The sequence below is a fragment of the Somniosus microcephalus genome, chromosome 8, assembly GCF_052327205.1.
Source record: "Somniosus microcephalus isolate GS21.2 chromosome 8, FLI_Smic_1.0, whole genome shotgun sequence".
NCBI classification, from domain to species: Eukaryota; Metazoa; Chordata; class Chondrichthyes; order Squaliformes; family Somniosidae; genus Somniosus; species Somniosus microcephalus.
The window spans coordinates 63,052,041-63,065,012 of NC_140994.1; the positions used below are offsets into that span (position 1 = coordinate 63,052,041).

Sequence of the window (12,972 nt, forward strand, 5' to 3'; positions counted from 1 at the left end):
AGGGTTTAGAGTGTGGGCCGTATATCACTTGTAATGGCTTATGGTCAGTTACCAAGTTAAATTTTCGGCGATACACATATGGATGCAGCCTCTCACAAGCCCATACAAGAGCTAAGGCCTCTCTCTCTGTTTGAGAGTATTTCCTCTCACAGTCTGTTAAACTACGACTTACATAGCATATTGGCACCTCTTGTCCCTGTTGGTCCTGAACTAGCACTGCGCCTAAACCTACAGGACTGGCATCTGCTATCACCTTGGTTGGTGCGTCCTTATCAAAATATGCTAAAGTGCCGGCTCTGGCCAACTCTTCCTTGAGTGCACTGAATGACTGTCTCTGTTGTGATCCAAATTTAAATGGTGTGTCTTTTCTCATCAGGCGTCGCAGTGGCTCTGATAGCGTTGCAAACTGCGGGATGAATCTGCTACTGTACCCAACGAGTCCCAAGAAACTCCTCACCTCTGTAGCATTCTCTGGTTCCCGAGCTTCTGCCACCGCTCGCACTCTCTCTGCTGTTGGTCCGATGCCCTTTTCAGACAACAGGATTCCCATGAAAATCAGTCGGTCCATGTTGAATTGGCACTTCTGAGTTTAGTGTCAGTCCACTTTCCATTAGTCTGGTCATGACAGCGTGCAGGCGTCTGTCATGCGTTTCCTGGTCGTGTGCATGCACGATAATGTCGCCTGAGATGTTTTCAACACCCTCTATTCCAGCTAAGGCATTAGCTATCTCGTGCTGATATTGCTCACTAGCTGAAGATATACTGAATATCAGCCTCTTGTACCTGTATACTCCGTTATGTACTGCAAACGTTGTGATTTCTCGTGACTCAGGGGTCAGTTCTAGCTGGTGATAACCCCATTTCAGGTCTAGCTTACTAAACACCGTCAAGCCGTTCATACCTTGGAGTATCTCATCAACGGTGGGGATTGGATATCATTCCCTCACTATTGCCTGGTTTGCTCGTCTCATGTCTAGGCATAACCTTACATCCTTATCCGCTTTTGGTACAATAACCACAGGATTTACCCATGGGGTGGGACCAGTTACAGGTTCGATAATGTCCATGTCCCTCAATTGTTTTATTTTGGCCTCTACTGCCCCCCTTAAGTTGAATGGTATACGCCTGAGTGACTGGGCCACAGGCTTTACTTGTGGGTTGATATACAAACTGATCTGTTTTGTGTTCAGCCTTCCTACTCCCTGGAACACCTTTGGATACCGCTGTTCTAGTAGCTGTCTTACATCTACCACAGCTGAGACATCTGCGCCTATTTTTAAAACTCCCAGTTTCATGGCTGTCTCCCTTCCTAGCAATGGCTCTCCATGGCCTTTAACCACAATGAACTCTGCCTGCTCAGTTCTCTTACCTATTGTAATCCCACATGTGAATACACCTTTAACTGACAGTGGTCGGCTAGAAGCATAAGAGAGTAACTTTCTCTCTGTCTTAGGGACATGTGACTGACACTTAATGTGTTCTGACTTTAATCCTTCCCATGTATTCTCATCTATCACATTATTAGTTGCACCCGAATCAATTAACATTCTCAGGATTACTCCCCCAACACAAAAGGTAAGTCTCTCTGTCACGTTATTTCCAGTAACAGCAAATGCACAGTTATTTTGTTCCTCTACATTGTTCACATTGTGTTTCTTTGTACCCTTTGTGCGGCATACTTTGGAGAAATGATCCTTTCCCTTGCACTTATGACACGTCTGTCCGCGTGCTGGGCATTTCGGATCTCTGCCCATGTGGTCTGTGTGTCCACATCTGTAACATTTCCTTTCGTTCCTATCGCCGTTTCCCTGTCGAGCTTTTCACATAATACCCTCTTTTCTGTGTAACACGACGAACAGTATCTGTCTCCGCCTTCTCTGTACATGACATGGCTGACATCTGCTCCTCGACGTTTTCACATTGTGAGGCCAATTGTAACGTGCGGGCGAGTGTTAGACCATACCCTTCCTCTAACAATTTCCTCCGCACATAGGCTGACGTGCACCTACTCAGGATAGCGTCTCTTATTTGATTATCCGCATCCCCCCCCAAAAGCACAGTCTTTAGCAGCCTGCCGCAAGCGAGTAGCAAATTGTTGCACAGTCTCACCTGCCTTCTGGGACAACTTATGAAAAGTCTGTCTAGCAAATGCTGCGTTGACCTGGGGCACGAAGTAGTGATTCAAAGCACTAACCGCCACCATGTAGTCTGCTGGCTCTCCTGTGTTCAGTAGAGTCGAAAAGATATCCTGGATATCTGGTCCTGCTAGGTGTAAAAGTAGAGCTCTTCTCCTCTGCTTTGTGGCAGCTGTAGAGGTATCATCAATAATGAGTCCTTTGCCGTCGGCATAAAGCTCAAAAGACGTTAACCACCTCGTCCATCTTGGACCCAACGTGGCTGGCTCGGCGAAACATGCAAAATTTTGAATGCCGGTCTTCTCCATCCTAGCTAACTAAAACTTGGGCAACTACCTTTTTAAAAAGATTCTGTCCGTTATCCTCATCGCCAATGTTGTATCTATGCTTTAATGTGTTCAATCAAGCATGTAGATATGTCGAATTAAATCAGAGTCAGGCAGACAGGCTTCTAACTGTGATCTTTACTTTATTGGTAAAATGGCTGACTGCAGCTTTCCTGGGTAATTCCCATAATGCAATGCACATTACATTACCGTATTTACTGGTGTTAAACTCGCACATTACATTACCATATTGACTGGTGTCAAACTCACAATCAATACACGACACTGTCCAATTTAGTCCCACACCCCAGATTTTTCCCCATAACCCTGCAAATTAGTACTCATCAACTACATGTCCAAATACTTTTTGAAAGTTCCTACGGAATCTGATTCCACCACCCTTTCAGGTATTGTGTTCCAGATCTTAACAACCCTCTATGTGAAGACATTTCTCTTCATTTTCCCTCTAGTTCTTTTGCCAATTATTTTAAGTCTATAATAGTTACTGGCCCACTTGCCAAAGGAAATAGTTTCTCCCTACTTGCTCTATCAAAACCTCTCATAATTTTGAATACCTCTATTAGGTCTCCCTTTAACCGTCTCTGCTCTAAGGAGAACAATCCCAGCTTCTCCAATCTCTCCGCATAACGGAACTTCCTCATCCCTGGTGTCACCCTGGTAAACCTCATCTGTACCCTCTCCAGGGCCTTGACATCCTTCCTAAAGTGTGGTGCCCAGAATTGTACACAATACTCCAGTTGAGGCCAAGCCAGAGATTTGTAAATGTTTAGCATGACTTCCTTGTTTTCGCATTCATTTATAAAGCCAAGTATCCCATACACTTTCTTAACCCTTTTCTCAACTTCTCCTGCCACCTTCAAGGATTTGTGAATGGGCATCCCCAGGTCCCTCTGCTCCTGCACCCCCTCAAAATAGTACCGTGAGTAGAAGCGTGTACAGGGTTGGGGCAGGAGGACCACCTAAAAGGCCATTACAGAAATTGATCCTTGAGGTGATGAAGGTATGGACAATGGTTTTGGTAGCAGTTGGGGAGAGGTAGGGGTGGAGGCAGGCAATGTTGCTGAGGTGGACAAAACAAGTTTTGTTAATGGAGCGCGTGTGAGAATAGAAGCAGAACACGGGGTTGAACAGTAAATCAATGATCCACACCTCCTGATCCAGCCTGAGGTGGCAGCCAGGGAGGTTGAAGGAGAAGGCCAGGGGCTAAGCCAACTGTTGATCATCTTGGCATTCTTTCCTTCATTTAGCACCTCTGAAAGCATGGCAATCTGTGACTGGGATACTTCTGAAGAACCATCCAGCAGTACATTCAGTCAGCCCTTCATATATAGTATTCATGCCAACAGAACTGTTGTCTTTGAAACTGGAGCCTCAGCTTGCACTGTTGCTCAGTCAAAACAAGGTGTGTCAACCTCTGTAGATGTGAATGTGAGGGTACTGGTGGATGTGAGGGTACTGGTGGATGTGAGGGTACTGGTGGATGTGAGGGTACTGGTGGATGTGAGGGTACTGGTGGATGTGCACACAACGTCACTGGTACAACCTGACCTCCACTAATCTTCCACATCTTTCTCCAGAAAGCTGAGATGGGGAGATTCTCATTGGGAAACCCATTGGTGACAGTAATGGAGCTGTGGAGAAAAAATAGCTATAGAGCAGTTACCACAAGGGTTCCTCAAATCCTAACTGGCAGCAGAACAAAAACTCCAGATAATCCGGGTGAAATGATCTAAAAACATTTAAAATATGACTGTGCCCTTTAAATGAACTCTGTATCCTCCTAAAAAGATTAAGTATCATTAAACATGGGTGTGAATATCATTGCAGGTTTTCCACACATGAATGTTGGGAAATTGTGTGCCGGACAATCTCCACCTAATTTAAATTACATAGAATTTACAGCACAGAAACAGACCATTTGGCCCAACTGGTCTATGCTGGTGCTTATGCTGTGCATGAACCTCCTCCCACTTTTCTTCATCAAACCCTATCAGCACACCCTTCTACTCCTTTCTCCCTCCTGTACTTATCTAGCTTCCCCTTAAATGTGTCTATGTTAGTTGCCTCAACTACTTCATGTGGTAGCGAGTTCCACATTCAAACCACTCTCTGGGTAAAGGTGTTTCTCCTGAATTCCTTATTGGATTTATTAGTGACTACCTTATATTATGACCCCAAGTTTTGGACTACCCCACAAGTAGAAACATCTTCTCTACGTCTCCCCCATCAAATCTCTTCATAATTTTAACAAGGTTCTCACCTATTTCAGGTGTTTCTTGCCATCAATTTCCCTGCCACCATAAGGTGCACAAAGTGGGCAGAGATGCAACATAAAGGATCTTTACCCACCTCTCTGCTGATGTTCACACAATTTCTATATGTGTATTGGGTGAACCCGAGCAGCAAATCCATGTTCCTGTGACCAAGAGGAGTCATGTGCAGCCTGCTCAGCCCACGCATGTGGCCACTCCAAAGCCAAACCTGCTGGTATTGGGAAATGGGAACCTTTACCATTTCAGCTTCCTAGCGTCCCTGGCCAGGCACTCTATTTTGCCCCAACAATGTACCACAGCTTCAAACTCAGAAGAGAACCCCAGATGCATTGTGATATTGTGAACCCCTGATGTATTGTGATATTTTCTATTTTCACAATAGCCAAACTGTGACACCTCTGAATTAGATTGTCAATGTAAAGGCAGTTAATGCTAAAGTAGGAGTAGGTTTCTACTTCAGGATTTTGATCATTGGGAACTGGTTTGAGACAATCAAACACGTGGGACTTACAGCAAACAGACAGAGAAGATGCTACATCCCATCATTCTGGGCTGCATTTGATCCTAAACGCAAGAGCAGTGTCCTAAGTCTATTGCATTTCTCAGTTCTCCATCTCTGGTTAATTATACATTGAAATTAAATGTATATATGTAATTGGCTGTGTGTTGGTGGTATGATCTCTATTAATTATTTTATTGAACTTAACTCAGTTAAGACAGCTTGCTAATTTAATACAATCTAATTGCTCTGTACATTAAGGAAATGTTGCTAGGATTTTCAGAATTGGCCTTTGGTTTAATGGTGGGTGAGTCATTGTTGGTCTGGTTATGGAATGCTGTTAGCTCAGTGTGGGATTAAAATGACGGCAGGTTTTGTGGGAGTGAATGGCATTTTCTTCCTCAACATGAGTGCAGCGCTAAATGAGAATGTACGGAGAGTAATTATGAGGTAACAGCTGTCAACAGTACATCAGACAGGTGGCACCGAACACTTCCCTGTGTGAGATTGTTTGAGGTTTTTAATACTTGGAGCAATTACTGCTTTTTTTGGAGATGGTTAAAGACAGACTGCCCAGTTCATGTGAAGAAAATGTTTTGTTTCATTTTAGAGGTGTATTTTTGTACAGATCAAGATGTGAGTTGTGAATGTTGGGAAATGGATCATCTTTCCAGTTTTGGGATGAGTGTCAGTTTTAGGTGTAGTGGAGGTTGGATGCAGCGTGAATCACATTTTTCTCTGTCCTAATTCCAGCCTGTAATGAGCCCCCTTTACTCCCAACAGGCTCCTTGTAGGGGCTATGAGGTGGCCTGGAGGGTATGGGTAGTTTGTGAGTCGCGAGTTCCTAAATTCATTCCACTTGGAATCTGGAACTGGGGAGACTTCTATTCTGTCAGTCCGAGCTAAATTCAAACCATTCCCAGAAGTGATAGGACAGTATTCTACCCTGTTCTGCTCTTAACACAGTGTGCTAACCCACTTTACCACCTAGTCACTCCTATTGGAATATTCCAATGACGTGTAACACAGAAGACATTGGGATGCACGACATATGGACCATATGTGATGATGTGATTTCATAGCTGTTCAAACTAGTCCATTCTGATTGTGATCATGTGGAATTTAAGGTGCAATTGTTGTACAACATGTGGAAAGGAAACCAAACACTCATGTACTCAATTTCCCTACAGCACAATTTGGATGTGCCTACAACGGTTCATCACTTTGATTTAGTAATGGGTCAAACCTGCCATGACCATGTTATTTTCCACAGGAGTTTCAGATTTCCAAAAAGAAATAATAATGAAATAGGTAATTTTAACAATGAAATAAAGATTCTTTCAGAACCCTCCACCCATTGTTACACTGATGGCTAATTTATACATTCAGGTCACAGGCTGTAGCAAGAGCTGTGCCCTATCTTAGTAATCCCTTTCCTTATCTGTTAGCCAGACTTCTAACTCAAATGGTTACAAATCACTTTGCTTAGACTGAATGTATTATTTGGCACTTTTTTTTAAAGAAATATTTTGTATAAGCAAATTACTAAGATTTTTGCTTTTAATCTTTGGATATGATACAAAAATGTTTACCACACAGAGCTGCACAGAGAAATACAAAGACAAGGGTTTGGATTGTTTAATCTTGACCCAATTAGTTAGGAATCTCATTGAAAAATCCCAAGAGTCGGGGTCACTCTGCACTGGAGAGGGAGAGTAACCCTTCAACATTTGTGGCAACTGATTAGTGGAGATCTGCTTCAAAGCATTTCTACTGTGGAGACTCCCCTGTGCTCCAGTGCTAGTGTCTGTGCATTTTGTATCTAAGGTTCCAAATCTGAGCTAGAGAAGCTCTGAGGGAACCACAGCAAAGAGAGTGTTAAATAGTTGAAAGGATAGTATGTTATTTCTGACATCATGTTGTCAAGGAATGTAACAGAAAAGTATAGGTTACACTTTTCTTGAGGATCTATAAGCTGGTCACTTCAGGATCTCAGTCAAGTACTTTCATTCAAGACTCTTTGTACCTTTCAATTTTTTTTTTAAACTGTAGGTAATGGTGTCTATTTTTCAGTGACTTTGGTTTTATTTAACAATCAGTTTTCCCATTAACATTCTGCAACGATCTGTTGATGCAATCTTTTGCAGATTCATAATGCGCTGAGAGGAGCAGGGACAACAGAATCATTCGATTATCTTCTGCATCCTTCGAGAAAGATCTTGGCTTTGGCAGTCGTCTACAGAAGCTGTGGAGGTGGGACTTGCATTAAACTATGTGCCCATGACGCTGTGCTTGAGCTGCGTGCCACCCTGCACAGGACTGCTGTTTCTGACCACCTGGCTGGCGCTCTGCTAGAAGCAACCGCAGCCACCGGGGCAAGGAGTGCGCTTTCCAGTCCTTCGGGGGCACCCACTGGAAGAGCGATGCTTAAAGGTAAGTGTGTCAGAAAAGAGTGTTAGCACTGAGGAGACACGAGTCTGTCACATTGGCTCCAACTAACTCAGCTCAGGCAATGTTGTTACGTTTTACCTCATTCAATTTCGCTGTGCATTCTAAAATAATTTAGAATTTTTGCCTTTTAACTCTGCAGGAATTTAAGTAAACTCTTGTTGCTCACACATTGAGATTTAAAAAGAGGAAATCCTGGCATATATCTTTCTGCTAGAATGCTCCCTTCACATATTGAACGTCTTCTTTCTGGAGAGTGAAGTGACCCCCCTCATGTTTTTTATTTCTCATTTACTGCCTGGACGTTCCTGCCTGTTCCCAGCGGGTTGCTGCAGAAAGCATTCGACTTGTAGATTTATCAAAGTTGCTGACAGTGTTTCTGGTGTTAATTAGGAATTCTGCTAAAAGTGCTGCACCAAACAGAACTGAGAAACCTTTAATTCTATTAATGAAGTGACAGATGGAATCCATCCTGCTCAGTTGCTGGTTTGTGTAGGAAATTTCTATTAGCGGCTGCAAGTGGTGACATTTTCATCTTCAGAAAATGTTGAGACCAAAACGTTAAAGGCTTCAAAAGAATTTGTACTGTGAAGGGGTTAAGTGTTGCTTGTTCGCTATGTGTAGTGAGATATTAAGTTGATCAATGGAATATTGAGGTATTTAAGGCCTGTGTGCTATCCGAGAATAGGTGAGGTTGACATTACTATTTGCAAAAATCAGATCTGAAAAGGGGCGTCACTGCGACAGCACACCTGCTACGAACCCTAATGGGTGGTTTAGACTGAACTGTTCCATTTTTCCCAGCATGTGACCTTTGCAGCTTCATGCATAAAATACTAGCTAAAGCAATTAGTTCATTAGCAGGTGCTAATAATTCTTTAAGCGCAGTTTTTCCTATCTGCGCCACACTGTGCAACAGAACAAGGCACTACCAGTGGGGTTTAGCTTCAGTGGGGTTTAATAAAACTGTTGGCAGTGAACTTGTTGAATAAATCCACGAGCCATACTTGGAAGTGCAAGGAAGGTGCTTGCCTTTCGTTGCCCTTAATGAGGCTTCATTTGACGAGGTAAAACCGAAATGATTTTAGCCACCTGAATGGGATAAACACTCCCAATGTCTTTTAAATCAACCCTTTCTTCATTCTTACAGAAGCAAAATACTGCGGATGCTGGAAATCTGAAATAAAAACAGAAAATGCTGGAAATACTCAGCAGGTCAGGCAGCATCCGTGGAGAGAGAAACAGAGTTAACGTTTCAGGTCGATGACCCTTCATCATACGAAGGGTCATCGACCTGAAACGTTAGCTCTGTTTCTCTCTCCACAGATGCTGCCTGACCTGCTGAGTATTTTCAGCATTTTCTGTTTTTATTCCTTTCTTCATTCTATCTGCTTCATTTTGTCTTCCATTGTGGTTGTCAGACTTATCCTACAAAACGTCATGGACTTCCTAAAAATAATCACATCCCTGATACCGTAGAGCGTGCATTCTAGCACAGTTGGATGTGTGTGGGTTGGTGTTATGCCATGAGATGGTAAGATACGGATGGGTAAGTTGCCCGCTCACGTGATGTCTGGCTTAACGAGTGAAGGGAGGGCTGAAATTCCGTGACCCAGGCAGTGTTCTGGCAGCTGGGTGGGTGGGGACAGTATTTCGGTCGGCACCTGGTTACTCTGGGTCTCGGACACTTTTTTCCTGTTATCTTGCCAAAATGCAAGTGGGCGATTCTTGAGTCTGCTCCTGACACGCGGCTGTCACAGAAAGAGGCAAGACTGGCAAAATGATGTCACCACTGGAACTTCCGCCAGTTGCCTGCAATGCTATGTGCGCCTGCATGAAGGCCTATTAGTGTGCCAGGACGGGAGGGCGGTGGAGTGTTGCCTCTTCAAAGGTTGGGTTCTGTACTGGGCGACTGACTGCAGTCAGGAAAGCGGCAAATTTGAAACAGTAGCATTTCAAAAATAATTTTGCTGTCATAACTGTCCCACTTATGCTGTGGCAAAATGCTGTATCAATACCATACGGCCAGGCTGAGGCAGGCTCAACTAATGTGCCGAAAATAGCATGGGAACCCACCCAAAGTACTAACTGCGGGATTAGGGACGGTGTCACGGGGAGGCATCAAGGGGGATGGGTGGAAGTTCCTTTCTGCTCCAGTTCTGTCCCAAAGAGGCTGTCACGGGAAGCTCTAGCCCAGGATTTAAAAAAAAAATTGCATAGAAGAGAGTGGGAATGATATTTATAATAATTTGGTATACATTTAATTTAAATATTTCAAAATGTGTAATTAAGTATTATATGTTGTATCCTAAATTAAACGTGTTCATGGTTAATTCCCCCACGTCCCCCCACTCCGAAAATGCTGTAACTGTTCAACAACAACTTGTCTTTACATAGCGCCTTAAAAGTACAAAAAAGTCCCAAAGTGCTCAAATTCACACGAAGGATGGGACCATGAGTAATTTGAACTGTAAACACAGTATAATGTCCAAATGGGAATTTTGATATATGACTTCTGAAGGCAGGATGTGATGTGGAATGAAGAGTTTTTAAATGCCAGGAGGAATTCATCACTCTTTACAAAAAGTGTTTTGGAGAATTTCAATCTCTGTATAAAGGTCACATTTTAAACTCTCCAGAGCATTTGTATAACAAACATTTTGTGGCAGAGTCGTGAATGAGGAAATCCACCCATAATCCACTGTCTCCATTCATGGTGCAGCATTATAGAACCCCGGAGGTGATGTTCAATGCTGAAAGGATAATTCTTTGGTCCCACGCTCCCAGGTAGAGAAGCACACTCATGGGGAGCATGGGTCAGAAAATCTGGTTGTAGCCTGAACCTGAAGCTCACCTTCCTTGCCAGTGTGGCTCCTATTATGTCCGTGTATAATTGAGACACGGACTGCAGGAGTTGATTATAACAAGTCTTTACTGAATGGAGACAACCTGGAAACTGAAACTACAGAAGCCTGCTAGGGTCTTTTATACAGGGGTGGTCACTGCCGGTACTGCAGTCTGAGACCAGTTATTCCCTTAAAGGTACATACACAACAATACCTCCCCTTTTAGATAAACAGTACATAACATTCATTTAACAACTAAATAATAACTAATTACAATTACGGTTGCTAGATACATTGGTTGAAGTTAAGCAATTATAAGTTCAGTCTTTGAGGAGGCTTCCTGATTCTGTCTGGCTAACGCCTCTTTGGGATATCAGGTTCTTCTGGCAAGGTTGAGTCAGGATCAATGTCGTTGTTTGGTTCGTCTGCTTCCAATATCACCGATTCTGCGGTAGATGCAATTGGTACTTCGGTTTCATCGCCAGGTGTATCAGATCGTGGTGTGGAGTTGACGTTTTCCAGTGACTCTAGAATCTGGTCAGCATGGCGTCTTACAATGCTCTCTCCAACGTCCACGGTATACATTAGAGGTCCTTTCCGTGTACAGATCGTTCCTGGCTACCATTTCTCTGTGCGGTAGTCCCGGGCCAAAACTGGTTAACCTATCTTAAAACTCCTGGTCGGCCTTTCATTCATATTCTGAAACTGCCTGTTCTCCACATCTCTTCTGACGTTTGGCTTAATCAAATACAAGCGGCATCGTAGTCTTCGATTGAAGAACATCATGGCTGGAGTTTGGTTGGTAACTGCATGTGTCGCATTCCGGTAGGCAAACAAGAAGTTATCCACCTTGTGTTGTAGGGGTATATCTTCATTACACATTGCCTTGATAGCCTTCTTGAATGTTTGAACAAACCTCTCGGCCAATCCATTAGTGGCTGGATGATATGGGGCGGATGTGTAATGCTTAACACCATTGTTCTTTAAGAACCTCCGGAACTCTTCAGACACAAACTGTGGTCCATTGTCAGAGCAAATCTGTTCAGGCAGCCCATTCCTGGCGAATATGGTTTGTAAGACTGTGATAGTTTTTTCTGCGGTGGTTGAGGACATTTTTATTACCTCTGGACACTTTGAATGTGCATCCACCGCAATTAAAAACATCGAGTCCATAAAGGGACCAGCAAAATCAATGTGCACCCTTTGCCATGGAGATGAGGGCCACTCCCATGGATGTAGAGGAGCTTGTGGTGGGGCGTTTTGGACCTTCTGGCATCCTGTACAGCTCTTGGTCATCTCTTCGATTTCTCTATCGATTCCCGGCCACCACACAAACGCTCTGGCTAAGTTCTTCATTTTTACCCCTCCCAGATGACCCTCATGAAGCTCATTGAGCACTCTATCCTTCAATTTGGGTGGAATTACTACTCTGGATCCACACATCAAGGTTCCTCTGCACACTGACAGCTGTTCTCTTCTCGGCGAGAATGCTGGCAGCAGTGGTTCACCATGTGCTGGCCATCCCTTCACCATTAAATCATAGACCCAGGAGAGTGTCGGGTCATTTCGTGTTTCCTTTTCTATGTTTGCATTCGTCACAGGGAGACATTCGACTATAGTCGAGTGGAATAACTCCACTGGATCCACTGCCAGTTCTTCTTCCACCGTTGGCAACGGTAGGCGCGACAATCCATCAGCATTCCCATGCTGTTTAGTTCCTTTGTACTCGATGTCACCTTTGTGAGTGTTTATCGTGAGATACTTTCTAGAGGAATCTTCAACCTCCATCTGCAAATATGCTTGTGCTAGGTCAATTTTTGTAAAACGCTTCCCTCCAGATAGTGAGGCGAAGATATCTTCTATCCTTGGAAGAGGATATTGTACTGTGTGAAGGACTGGGTTCACCATCACCTTGAAGTCCCCACAGATGCGAACCTTCCTTGGCTCCTCAGACTTATTGTTTAACGTTTTCTTCATGACAGGAATGATGGGTGTTGCCCACTCGCTCCAGTCTACCTTAGATAACACACCTGCCTTCTCCAGATTCTCCAGCTCTGCCTCGACGGCTGGGCGAATTGCATATGGTACCGGTCTTGCTTTGAAAAACTTGGGAATTGCATTCTCCTCTATTTTTATCGAGGCGGTTACGCCTTTAAGAGTGCCCAGTTCTTGTTGAAATACCTCTTTGGCGTCAGCTAAGATTGTTGACAATCGTCCAGGAGTGACGTCGTCATCCTTTTTACCAGCCATCGTCAGTGCCTGAATGGAGTGCCAGTCTAAACTTATCTTTCTGATCCATTCACGTCCCAATAACGGTGGTCCACCATCTTGCAGAATGTAGAGATACAATTTCCGTATTTTCTTGCCGTTGTATTCGACAGGCACCCTTATTTTTCCTCTGGGGTATACTTTTTGCCCCGTATA

The 12,972-nt window shown here is 43.8% G+C and overlaps 1 protein-coding gene across 1 annotated transcript in view; it reads left to right on the forward strand.

Annotated features, from left to right (window-relative positions):
- plce1 (phospholipase C, epsilon 1) overlaps positions 1–12,972 on the forward strand; it is an 819,762-nt gene that overhangs the window by 351,743 nt on the left and 455,047 nt on the right. The window contains exon 3 of the mRNA XM_085994810.1: positions 7,402–7,687. Within this exon, the coding sequence (XP_085850936.1) occupies positions 7,402–7,687 (286 nt within the window). The remainder of the gene's footprint in view (positions 1–7,401; positions 7,688–12,972) is intronic.